The 14032-nt window shown below is 35.8% G+C and overlaps 1 protein-coding gene across 5 annotated transcripts in view; it reads left to right on the top strand.

Annotated features, from left to right (window-relative positions):
- Window positions 1-14032, top strand: part of Pacrg (parkin coregulated) — a 543806-nt gene that overhangs the window by 282127 nt on the left and 247647 nt on the right. For all 5 annotated transcript variants that reach the window (XM_010605899.3, XM_010605898.3, XM_010605897.2 and 2 more), the window contains one exon: window positions 13670-13841. In XM_010605899.3, coding sequence (XP_010604201.1) covers window positions 13670-13841 — 172 coding nt within the window. The remainder of the gene's footprint in view (window positions 1-13669; window positions 13842-14032) is intronic.

Below are 14032 nucleotides of genomic sequence, written 5' to 3'. Positions count from 1 at the left end.
GTTCCTATTCTTTATGGCACTGGAGGAAAACTTTTCTAATGATGACTCTAAATTTGGAACCTATAAAAATTAATAAATTCAAAAACATTTTTTAAAATCTGAAGAGCAAAACAAAAATGTGAAACTCTTATTGTACATAAAAGACTAAACTCCCTAAAATAAAAAAATTCTTTAAGAAATATAAAAATCCAATACTTCAGGAGAGAAAAATGAAACTAAAATTCACAAAATAAGATATTCAAATGGCTCCCAAAAATATCTTTAAAAGATAAGATTCTTCTCACAGTAAGACAAATACTCTTTTTGCCTGTAATGTTAAGAAACAAACATTGATTTTCTCTAGATAGCATTTCTATGAATAGACAATAAAAAACAAGTACTCCTTTACGGTTAACTAGGAATATAATTCGGTACCATCCCTGTGAAAAACTATTTGGTAGTATCTATGAAAATGGCAAATAGAGCTACCCTTTGATAAAGCAATTTTTCTACCAGGAATTTATCCTACATAAAACCTATTTTTTTTAACCATACCTTTATTTTCCACCTTTCTATACATCACATTTTGAATGTGTCCCTTATAAACAAATTAATAATTGAAATATATTTTTTCTTTTCATAATCAGTCTTCAGACAAAGAATTTGGTCAATTTGTACTTATTATGATGGTTATATATTTGGATTCATCCTACATATTTTCTTTCTTCATTTTCCCCATGGTCAGGAGGATATTTAATCAGCTTTTTGTTTGGATTGTTAGAATACTATTCATTTTTCTTCTCTATTCTATTGGAAATTTTAATTTTTAACAGGTATCTTTAACCTTTAATATGCTTAATTATCTAATTAAGTGTAAAGTGGTTAATAACTCTATCCTCAGTCCTATCAGTTCAGAGAGTTCACTTTTACTCAGTTCACCTTCCTCTCATCTTTGCTACTATTCCTAATATCATGGCTCATTTTGTAAATCAATTCTATTTGTGATTTTTTAAAAAAATGATCAATGCTTATTTAGTCACTTGCATCTTCTGTGTTTATCTTACTTTTTAATACATTTTATACTAGTATGGATGATATGATAGAAAGATTTATCCCCTGTGTGTGTCAGGTACATTTAATTTATCTTCATTTTGAATGGCAGCTTCACTGACTTTCATTGTTGATGAGTAATTTTTGTTCTTTCAACCTATTGAAGAATTTTTCCCTGTCTCTTATACTCTATTTTATCAATGAGAAATGTACCTTTAGTTTAATTTTGATCTTTTAAATGTTATATATTTTGTTGCTAGTTGCTTTTAAATCTTTTCTCTGATTTTGTATTTTTATAGTTTTTCTTTTTTTCTCTCACTCTCTCATTGAGTTTATTGGTGCATTTTAGGTATACAGTACAGTTACATTCATCATTGGGATCTTGTATCTTTACGACAGGTTTTGGTTCTCATTTTTTCCCCTTGTCCCTGTCCTCCCTTGTTTTTCTAAAAATTAATAGACATCTTCAGTCTGAAGATTCAATCATTATTTAATGAAAGATGATCTACGATTGTTTTTTTAAGCATTACCCTCTCCCCTAGACGGTACATGAGTGGTATGGGAGTATCTCAGGTTGTGAAACTTCCTACCATGTTTTCCATTGTTACTTCCTTTGCTACCACTGATTTTTTCCTGAAATTCTGTGATCTGGGTTCCTTATTCTCTTTTCATCCATTGTCAATCTAATGTAAACCAAGTGAATGACTTTTTAAATTAATAATAATAATGGGTTTTTCCTGAAAATTTTTTGGTTCTTTTTAAAAAGTATTCATTTTTTAAGTATTTGAAAATAGTTCTATTCCAATTTTATTCTGTTATTTCCAATTTGTTAGTTCCAGATCTCACTCCCAGACTTATAGGTGTCCTGAGTCTCCTTCTTGGTAGTTCCCTTACCACAGTGTTGGTAAAGTTTTATTGTGAACCACTCTATAGTAGTAGCCACATTCTCTATGTGGCAGTCTCATGTACCTGAATTTTACAAGAGTTAATATGTTTGCATTTTTTTTAATCTGCGTGCCAGGAATTTTTTTTTTCATCATTTGAGACATACTTGTCTGATTTTAAATTCCTTGGGTTTCTGTTTCTCAGATAAGATTTGTCCCATTGAGAATTTGTCAAACACCAAATTCTCTTTCTGTTTCCACAAGACAGTGGTAAAGATCCTTTAGTCTCCTTTTAACAGGCAAAACAGCCCCTTAAGTGTCCTAATTATACTCAGGAGTTCCAGTTTAATCAACTTTTTTTTACAATATGCACCATTTCCTTGAACTCCAGAGACAGTGAAATCTAAGTTCTGGTTCTGTGATCCAATGTAGGTGTGATCCTTCCTGAGGTCACCAGAAATGACCTCAGGCTCACCACCTTCTCGCCTCTTAACTGGGATTCATCCTCAGCTCTAGCATCTGAGGATTTCCTGAGCTTAGCTACATACTTACCTCATTTGGTGTTGTTTTTCAAACTTTGTAGCAGTGTTTGAATTCACATCATTCTTGGTTGGTGTCTTATCTCATTTTCTTCTTTTTTAGACTAAAATACATTTTTCACGTTAAAGTCTTATTTTCAGCATCAAAAATCTCATATATAATTACATGATTTTTGTTAGAAAAACAAAATGACAAATTATGCTCAGTTACTTATCACAACTGCATTATTTAAAATAGTAATATTTCTGTATGTGAACTATTTGTTATAAGCCATCTGCAAGTAGGGCTTAATGCCTATAGAATTTGTCAGGTCTCTTACAATTCCTCAACAGCTGAAAAACACTATTAAAACTTTATCTTAAAAATGTCACAGCAAGTCCAAATGAGTTCATAATATACTACTAGATAACTATACTTTTTCAATTAGTTTATAATTCTAAGCAGGATTCTCAAGAATTATTATGAGTAGTAATGACAGATATTTTCAATATTTCATTTGTTAATTAATGCAAGGAAATCTTACAGAAAATATAAGATTACATCTCAGATTTGAATTTTTTAAATGCAAGTTATTAACCTCATTGTGCTTTTGACCTTTTAGAACAGCATTACTACCATTTTGTTATGGGGATAAAATGTTATGTTTGATAGGCCAGGTCAAGTTAGAATTTTATTGCTTTTGACCAAAGGTCAGTGAAAGATTTAGAGATTCACTTGTAGGTACTGTGATCTTTAAAAAGTTATAAAACATAAATTTTAAAAAGTATCTGTGCATAAAAACACTTCATGTTTCTGGAGTTAATATCAAAGTAGTCACTAATCAAAGCATCATGTAATTTTAACTGGTGTGTCTAAAATAGCACTTGTTCTATAAACCACTTCAAACAGGTTTCTTCCAGTTCTGAATTTCAATAAACTTTTAAAAAAGATCCCCAAATTTTAAAAAGATTGCTAAGCTTGAAAACTAATACTTTTATAACACTTAAGAAACATAAATTATAATCTTTATCATTAAACTAGTTACTTTAATACAGTAATTTACATAAATGAAAAAAGTTTATTGCTAAAAAGGCCTTAGGAATAATTTTTTATAAATATAAATTAATCAGGGGCTAGTAATTTAGCACTCAATAAGACAGTTGTGACAATATAACAAATCTACACATAAAGGTAAGTAAAGGAACATCTAATCAATCCCTTCTTTAAACTTTGGATTAAACATAAACTATCCTCAAAATTTAAATTTTTAAAAATGATGTCCTCTTATTATTAACAATGTGAACATATTTTAATATGTTTGTTTTTGTTGATGCTATGAAAAACAAACTTTTCTTCTAAATTTTAAAAAGTAAATAAAATATTTTAGTAGAATACTGGCAAATGCAAGTATCAAGAAACCTATGTTGATTGCCTATCAAAAACTCATAAAATTCCTTAAATGTGAATAATAACAGGAAGCTTTTTACTTAAGGAGTACATAAATTATAGAATATGTAAATTAACAGAAATCTCCATGTCTTCTTGCTATAGGATCAGTGTAAATCCCCAGACCTTCTGTGTGCCCTTGCCATGTCCCCATCCCCAGCTGTCCATACAGGCTTGCCTCACCTGGCCATTGCTCCTTAACTGAGCAGGCCTATCAACAACATTAACTCAGAAGACACACTCTGAAGGTCAGAATTAAAATTGAATACATGTTGGTTGAGTTCTCACCTATCGTGTGCTGAACAACTTTCTAGGTAGTGACTAAGTCCCTGAACAACAGAACTTAAGAAACTTAATGATTAAATGACAAGGGCTACAAAGAAAATCAAACAGGCTGAGAGGCAGTGGCAGAAGGGTCTCACTGTACTGAAGTAAAGGACAGAAAGGTGTGGAGGAGAGAATGGTTTGCTGACATCTATGTCCACCAAATCCATTAGGTTGAAATGCTGTGTTGACCAGCTTTCCCATTGCCAGGAAAAACTACCTAATACTGCAACTATGGCTCACAGTTTCAGAAGTTTCAATCCATGGTCAGCTGAGACCAAGGCAGCAACATCATGGTAGAAAGGGTTGGTGGAGCAAAGGTGCTCACTTCATGGCCACTGGAAAGCAGAAGTAAAAGAGCCCATACATACCCTACAGGATGTACCCTACAGGCACATCCCCAGTAACTCACCCCCAAGTGGTCCCCACTTGTCCACAGCACACTCAGCTACGAGCATCACTGGATTAATCCACTGACACTAGATCCCTTATGATCTGGTCACCTCTCCAGTAGTCTTTTAACCCAGCCAAGTTGACTGTAAAGTTTAGCTGGCACAAACTCCAATGCCTTAAGCACCTGTTTGGAGATGAGTCCTACTTGAAGGTAATAAAGGTGCAATGAGTTCATAAGAACTGGTGTCCTTGTAGGAAGAGGAAACTAGATATGGTGGCACAGGCTTGTAATTCCAGTGTTCTGTAAGGGTGAGACAAGAGGGTTGGTTCCAGTGCCAATCTAGTCAGGGCAACTGAGTGACTTAGACCCTCCTCTCAAAATAAAAAATTTAAAAGCCTTGGGATGTAGGTCAGTTCAAAGGCCCTGGGATTAATCCCCACTACAGAGGGAGAGGGATATAGAGAGGGAGAGGGAGAGAGAGAGAGAAAGAGACAGAGGGAGAGAAGGAGGAGGAGGTGGAAGAAGAGGAGAAAGAGCAGGATAAGAGAGGAGAGGAGAGGGGAGGAGATGAAAAGAGACTAGAGTTTGCTCTCTACAGGCATAGATTTAAATTCATATGAGGCCACAATGAGAAGGCAGCTTTCCACAGCCAGGAAGATAGGCCTCAACAGAATTTGGTGATCTTCACCCTGATCTTGGATTTCAGCTAACAGAATTGAAAAAATAAGTGTCTGTACTTTAAGCTACCCAGCCTATGGTATTTTGTTATGGCCATCTGAGCAAAGTCAACAAACAATTGCATTCAAAGAAAGTTTCCATGGGGAGATGAGTGAGGCCTGAGGACAAAAGACAACAGTGTCTCCTGAGCTCCAGGTGCTTGGGGGACAGTTTCAAATGAAGCCATCCATAGCACAGACTGGCAAGGACTGGTGGTACTCTGGTCAGGAACAATAACAAGTCAGGGATCCAGGTGTATAGAGAAGGGAAATAGGAGGCAAAAGGAGAAACAATAATGGTCAGTTAGGAAGCTGTAGTAGGTAATCCAGGTAAGACAAGTGAGACTAAGCTGATGGTGAGCAGAATGGTGGAAATGTGTATGATATAAAGGGTTACTTGGAGATAGAACAAACTGCTTATGGACTGAACATGGGGTGTGAAGGGAAGGGAATAACGTGACACCCAGAATTAGGGATGTGTCACCTGGAGGCCCAGGGAAGGTACCTTCATGGGATCATCTGAGCCAAGTTGGTGAGAATAGAAAAGGAACAAGAGGCTTAGACAGAAAGACAGTCATTGGTCACTGGCATCAAAGCAACCTCAGTGACATGGTGGAGAAGTATGTCTCTAGCATCTGAGGATTTCCTGAGCTTAGCTACATACTTACCTCATTTGGTGTTGTTTTTCAAACTTTGTAGCAGTGTTTGAATTCACATCATTCTTGGTTGGTGTCTTATCTCATTTTCTTCTTTTTTAGACTAAAATACATTTTTCACGTTAAAGTCTTATTTTCAGCATCAAAAATCTCATATATAATTACATGATTTTTGTTAGAAAAACAAAATGACAAATTATGCTCAGTTACTTATCACAACTGCATTATTTAAAATAGTAATATTTCTGTATGTGAACTATTTGTTATAAGCCATCTGCAAGTAGGGCTTAATGCCTATAGAATTTGTCAGGTCTCTTACAATTCCTCAACAGCTGAAAAACACTATTAAAACTTTATCTTAAAAATGTCACAGCAAGTCCAAATGAGTTCATAATATACTACTAGATAACTATACTTTTTCAATTAGTTTATAATTCTAAGCAGGATTCTCAAGAATTATTATGAGTAGTAATGACAGATATTTTCAATATTTCATTTGTTAATTAATGCAAGGAAATCTTACAGAAAATATAAGATTACATCTCAGATTTGAATTTTTTAAATGCAAGTTATTAACCTCATTGTGCTTTTGACCTTTTAGAACAGCATTACTACCATTTTGTTATGGGGATAAAATGTTATGTTTGATAGGCCAGGTCAAGTTAGAATTTTATTGCTTTTGACCAAAGGTCAGTGAAAGATTTAGAGATTCACTTGTAGGTACTGTGATCTTTAAAAAGTTATAAAACATAAATTTTAAAAAGTATCTGTGCATAAAAACACTTCATGTTTCTGGAGTTAATATCAAAGTAGTCACTAATCAAAGTATCATGTAATTTTAACTGGTGTGTCTAAAATAGCCCTTGTTCTATAAACCACTTCAAACAGGTTTCTTCCAGTTCTGAATTTCAATAAACTTTTAAAAAAGATCCCCAAATTTTAAAAAGATTGCTAAGCTTGAAAACTAATACTTTTATAACACTTAAGAAACATAAATTATAATCTTTATCATTAAACTAGTTACTTTAATACAGTAATTTACATAAATGAAAAAAGTTTATTGCTAAAAAGGCCTTAGGAATAATTTTTTATAAATATAAATTAATCAGGGGCTAGTAATTTAGCACTCAATAAGACAGTTGTGACAATATAACAAATCTACACATAAAGGTAAGTAAAGGAACATCTAATCAATCCCTTCTTTAAACTTTGGATTAAACATAAACTATCCTCAAAATTTAAATTTTTAAAAATGATGTCCTCTTATTATTAACAATGTGAACATATTTTAATATGTTTGTTTTTGTTGATGCTATGAAAAACAAACTTTTCTTCTAAATTTTAAAAAGTAAATAAAATATTTTAGTAGAATACTGGCAAATGCAAGTATCAAGAAACCTATGTTGATTGCCTATCAAAAACTCATAAAATTCCTTAAATGTGAATAATAACAGGAAGCTTTTTACTTAAGGAGCACATAAATTATAGAATATGTAAATTAACAGAAATCTCCATGTCTTCTTGCTATAGGATCAGTGTAAATCCCCAGACCTTCTGTGTGCCCTTGCCATGTCCCCATCCCCAGCTGTCCATACAGGCTTGCCTCACCTGGCCATTGCTCCTTAACTGAGCAGGCCTATCAACAACATTAACTCAGAAGACACACTCTGAAGGTCAGAATTAAAATTGAATACATGTTGGTTGAGTTCTCACCTATCGTGTGCTGAACAACTTTCTAGGTAGTGACTAAGTCCCTGAACAACAGAACTTAAGAAACTTAATGATTAAATGACAAGGGCTACAAAGAAAATCAAACAGGCTGAGAGGCAGTGGCAGAAGGGTCTCACTGTACTGAAGTAAAGGACAGAAAGGTGTGGAGGAGAGAATGGTTTGCTGACATCTATGTCCACCAAATCCATTAGGTTGAAATGCTGTGTTGACCAGCTTTCCCATTGCCAGGAAAAACTACCTAATACTGCAACTATGGCTCACAGTTTCAGAAGTTTCAATCCATGGTCAGCTGAGACCAAGGCAGCAACATCATGGTAGAAAGGGTTGGTGGAGCAAAGGTGCTCACTTCATGGCCACTGGAAAGCAGAAGTAAAAGAGCCCATACATACCCTACAGGATGTACCCTACAGGCACATCCCCAGTAACTCACCCCCAAGTGGTCCCCACTTGTCCACAGCACACTCAGCTACGAGCATCACTGGATTAATCCACTGACACTAGATCCCTTATGATCTGGTCACCTCTCCAGTAGTCTTTTAACCCAGCCAAGTTGACTGTAAAGTTTAGCTGGCACAAACTCCAATGCCTTAAGCACCTGTTTGGAGATGAGTCCTACTTGAAGGTAATAAAGGTGCAATGAGTTCATAAGAACTGGTGTCCTTGTAGGAAGAGGAAACTAGATATGGTGGCACAGGCTTGTAATTCCAGTGTTCTGTAAGGGTGAGACAAGAGGGTTGGTTCCAGTGCCAATCTAGTCAGGGCAACTGAGTGACTTAGACCCTCCTCTCAAAATAAAAAATTTAAAAGCCTTGGGATGTAGGTCAGTTCAAAGGCCCTGGGATTAATCCCCACTACAGAGGGAGAGGGATATAGAGAGGGAGAGGGAGAGAGAGAGAGAAAGAGACAGAGGGAGAGAAGGAGGAGGAGGTGGAAGAAGAGGAGAAAGAGCAGGATAAGAGAGGAGAGGAGAGGGGAGGAGATGAAAAGAGACTAGAGTTTGCTCTCTACAGGCATAGATTTAAATTCATATGAGGCCACAATGAGAAGGCAGCTTTCCACAGCCAGGAAGATAGGCCTCAACAGAATTTGGTGATCTTCACCCTGATCTTGGATTTCAGCTAACAGAATTGAAAAAATAAGTGTCTGTACTTTAAGCTACCCAGCCTATGGTATTTTGTTATGGCCATCTGAGCAAAGTCAACAAACAATTGCATTCAAAGAAAGTTTCCATGGGGAGATGAGTGAGGCCTGAGGACAAAAGACAACAGTGTCTCCTGAGCTCCAGGTGCTTGGGGGACAGTTTCAAATGAAGCCATCCATAGCACAGACTGGCAAGGACTGGTGGTACTCTGGTCAGGAACAATAACAAGTCAGGGATCCAGGTGTATAGAGAAGGGAAATAGGAGGCAAAAGGAGAAACAATAATGGTCAGTTAGGAAGCTGTAGTAGGTAATCCAGGTAAGACAAGTGAGACTAAGCTGATGGTGAGCAGAATGGTGGAAATGTGTATGATATAAAGGGTTACTTGGAGATAGAACAAACTGCTTATGGACTGAACATGGGGTGTGAAGGGAAGGGAATAACGTGACACCCAGAATTAGGGATGTGTCACCTGGAGGCCCAGGGAAGGTACCTTCATGGGATCATCTGAGCCAAGTTGGTGAGAATAGAAAAGGAACAAGAGGCTTAGACAGAAAGACAGTCATTGGTCACTGGCATCAAAGCAACCTCAGTGACATGGTGGAGAAGTATGCTGAAGAAGCCATAAGAGTGAGGAAGTATAGCCATGATTAGAGAGAACGCTTCTGAAAAACTTATTGTGAAAATGCACCAGTAACTGGAAGGAACTCTTCAGGAAGAAAAATGAAAAATACTATGAAGTCAGTTATGTTATTAATACACACACGCACACACACACACACAAACACACACACACACACACACCCTATGGTAAATGAAATCTAAGAAGGCTGACCAAGGCCTAGGCCAATTTATCAATTGAAAATCATAGTACAAGCATAAGAAAAAATTCTGGGAGATACTCAAGCAGAAATCAATTTGTATACAAAATCAGCCTATAGCAAATAGGACAGTATCTGTGATGCTTAAAGAAGTTTGTGACCAATCAAACAATAACAAATGCTAGCATAGCTAAGGTGAAAAGGAATTCTCCTGCATTATTGGTGGGAATACAAACTAGTACAATCATTATAGAAGTCAACATTGAGATTTTCAAAGAATTAAAATTAGAAATTCCATATGACCCAGCTGTTTCCCTGCTACGTATCATCTTCAAAGAGTGTAAGTCATCATACTACAGTGATACTTGCACACTAGTGTTTACAGCAGCACAATCTCAATAGAAATCCTGGAAGCAGCCTAAATATCCATTAACAGATGATCGGGTAAACATAATGTGGTATCTGTATGTGATGGAATACTACTCAGCTAATAAGAATGACACTTGAGGTATTTGTAGGAAAATGGATGCATGTGGAAAACATAATCTTGAGTGAAATAAATCAGACACAAAAGTTTGAATACTGCACAGTATCTCTTTTTTGAGTGAGGCAAAGTACAAACAAAGAAAATGATTTAAAAAATTGATAGAAAGGCACAAAGGGATAGATCTCATCCAACAGGGAAATAGTCTAAGGGATCAAGGAGAGGACAGGGGAAATAGGAAGGGGAGGTGAAGGGAATAAAGATATGCCACGGAGAGGAACCTAATAACCCCAGTCAATATAAATAGCATAAGCCATAACATGTGCTAATACAAACAGTATCAACGGGTAGGAAAAAGGTGATTGGGGAATCAGAAGAGAAGTGGGGAGGGAAAAAGAAGGGGTTTTAAAAAACAAGCTATATTAGGTGCATATAAACACGCCCCAAGGTGACTGTAAATTGTATGAATGAAAAACATGTACTAATAGAATAAAATAAAATGAATAAAAGAAGTTTGTGACCTCAAAACACATTGGCGAGTTGTTATCCAGTTATTTATTAAAAGCAACAGACATATAATGATAGCTGATATGATAAGTAATGAAAAGCAAATCAGGAAAAGAACTAATGAGAAGTTCTAGTAGGAAGGAATTTCTGTGGTTAGTGAGCTAAGACGATTAAAGACAGAGATAAATTTTTCTTTCTCAATCTCTCACTTAGTCTTTCATTAACATATGTCTTTCAATGCTCTTTTTTCTCTTCTTTTCTGTCAGCTTTTCTTTCTTTTTCAACACTTTTGAGACTAGGAATCATGTGGGTACTACATATTTGTGTTTAAATGTTCATTATAAAATGAAAGGGGGAAACAAGTCCATCCATAAACTACGTAGGAAAGACATTCAAAATATAATGTTAGAACAAGGAAGAAAGCAAAAGGATAGAAAAACATGAGAGGCAAATACTAACATTAGTATTTAACTAACCTAAGACAAGCTGCATCAGCAATGACAAACAGTGTAGGAACATAAGTATAAATGTATGATTCACCAGGAGGTTATAGTAATGCTGATCCTCGATATGCACAAAAACAAGGGCTGAGAGGCAATACTGCGTCAGGCAGCCACCCTTGGGTTTGGGAGCTTGGGTTTGAATCCTAGCTCCCAGAACTCACTAGCTGCATGCCTTAGGCAAGTTATTGAACCATTCTCTGACTGACTTTCCATTTATTGTAAATTAGGATGCTAATAAGATGTCTTAGAGGTGTTGTGAGGATTAAATACACTGGTGTAGTAATTACAGTGTCTGGCCTTACACATATTGGCATTATTATTGTTGTTTTTGTTGTTAGTATTGTTACTCTAAACCATAAGATTAAGAAAATAGATGAGTTCCAAGAAAAATTGGCATATCAATAATCTTAGTAGGAGATGTTTAATTGGCTTCTCTCAGTAAGATAGATATGTATGAAAAATGCTTGAGAAACTATAAGATAGGCACAATAAAATATTTAAACAGGCTGTCTTTAAAGTCATTGCAAAAATCTTATATATAATCTACATAACAAAACTGCAACACAGAAAAGAAAAAGTAAATGAAAAACAACTGGCAACCATAAAATAAGGTGACAGAAGTTAACCGGGCATAGCCATAAATGTAAATTACTTAAATTAATGTATTAAAGTACAGAGTCTTAGATAATATTAAAGTACAAAATTTAATGCTTTGCTAATTATGAGATACATGTAAAAATGCGACAACAGGCTAAAAGAAGGAGAATGAGCAAAATATATTAAAATGTTAAGTAAAAATTATAGTATAGATGACACTTTTATTACTTTTTTTATTACTTTATTACTTTTATTATTTTATTATGAGAATGAGCAAAATATATTAAAATGTTAAGTAAAAATTATAGTATAGATGACACTTTTATTACGAAGTTAGGTTACAAGGTAAAATTACAGATAACATTGTACCATTAGTAGCTGAATGATATAGTGATAAATTTTTCAAAGCATAAAAAATAATGTTCTAAAACATTTTCAAATGCACAAAAATCCTTGAGAAAATTAAATATTAAGTAGATATTCTACAAGCCTTTACTGAATAAAATAAATTCTACAAATCTACAAGGAACATAAGGTAAAACTGAGGTCAATATATCCCTAAATGGGGACCTATTTTCTGAGGTCCAGTTCCACAAGAGGGTCTGATGTCAGCTCTTGACTGCTTGCTCCCTTAGCAGTCTGGGCGCTCTCTTGTCTTTCTTGTACCTGGAAGGGTATTGTAGAAGGGACTTCATGAGCAGGCTGTCAGCAGGCCTCCAGTGTGGGGACTTGTAGGACATTTAATCCATCCACACTCACAAAAAAAGCACTCAGGACTGTGCCAGGCAATTACCAGAGCAAGCAAGTATGTGTCTAGAGACTCCAGAAGGCTGAGCAGGAGCACGAAGATATAAAAGCTATTTGCCAAATTGACAGGGAGTTTCTCAAAGGTCTTGATGAGCTCCTCACTTACTTAATTAGATAGAATGTCTTCATTGGAAGCTGGGTACATTCATGAGGACTCAGAAACCAGGGTAATCAGTTCCTTTTCCTGGGAATGCCACATCTCTTGCCGTGTAGATGTACTATAGTCGAAACCTGAGTTGTTGGGCCTCTTTCCATCTATAGTAACACCATCACCTGTCAACTTGCTGGTGTTAGGTTGGTCTAGGGTACTCTAGATAGTATAGGGCCTGGGCAAGAACAAATCGCCTGCATGTGGATATCTGTTTCCTCAACTCTGGAAGTTACTATACCATCATTGCCTGATGGTGCTTGATACTATGAAAGGTCTGGACAAGAAGCCAGGGATCCTGACGTCTCAAGGTCCACTCGGGTTAAGCCCACTCATTTTTTTTCTCCTTCTTTCTTGATGGCACCAACATTCCACTTGTCATCCAAGCCCCAGGGAATAATATATGAGCCCCACTGCCTCCTTAGATAGGTTTGAAAGAACCTGAGAAACCACTTTAATATACTTTAGCATCCTTCACATCAATGTACTTCACAAGAATACAGTAATGTTTTCCCTATTATCTTCTCATTAGAACTTTTGGTGAAAACTTATTTCAATTGGGGTTTTTTCCTTTTCATTTTATTCTTTTATGTATCTTTCCAGCATACACATTGTGGATTTTTTAAAAATCATTATCAATGTAATTGTTGTACCAAATGGTAAAAGCTTAACCAAAAAAGAAACAAATTTTGAATATGCTGCTGATGCAGATTACATATGAATAAGAGATTTGACTGTTAACATTTAATGGTAGCCTCTTTGCTACCAGATTAAAAGCATGATGCTGGTAATATGCTCTGGGTGGGTAAACCTTCCTCACTTAAATTCTCACTCACAAATCTCACTCAAAGACTCATTCCTCTGAGTTGGGAACAAAGCTTTGCCATTGTTGTCTGGGATAGCTAGTCGGGCTGTGCTTTGCCATTGTTGTTTTCACCTGGCGTTTCTCCTCTCTACTTCCAGGTAGAAATTGAGAAGCTGGATTACCATCATTATCTGCCTCTGTTTTTTGATGGGCTTTGTGAAATGACATTTCCCTATGAGTTTTTTGCTCGGCAAGGAATCCACGACATGCTGGAACATGGGGGGAACAAGATCCTACCTGTCATTCCACAGCTCATTATCCCAATAAAAAGTAAGTGAACAGGGGAAACAGCATCACTCAGTTTATATGGTGCCGCTTTTTGACAACCTGCTAATTAAGCAATAAAACACAACAGACTGAGGCAATCCCCAGGTTTTGCAGGAATTTTATAAATTGACTTATGAAGCTAGACAACCCTAATCTCTGAAAATACATCACATCACTCATACTATACTGTGGCT

The sequence above is a fragment of the Fukomys damarensis genome, unplaced genomic scaffold (genome assembly GCF_012274545.1).
Source record: "Fukomys damarensis isolate Sample0158 unplaced genomic scaffold, DMR_v1.0_HiC HiC_scaffold_14, whole genome shotgun sequence".
NCBI lineage: Eukaryota > Metazoa > Chordata > Mammalia > Rodentia > Bathyergidae > Fukomys > Fukomys damarensis.
Note: the sequence above shows the minus strand (reverse complement) of the source record. Positions and strands in the feature narration are given on the sequence as shown.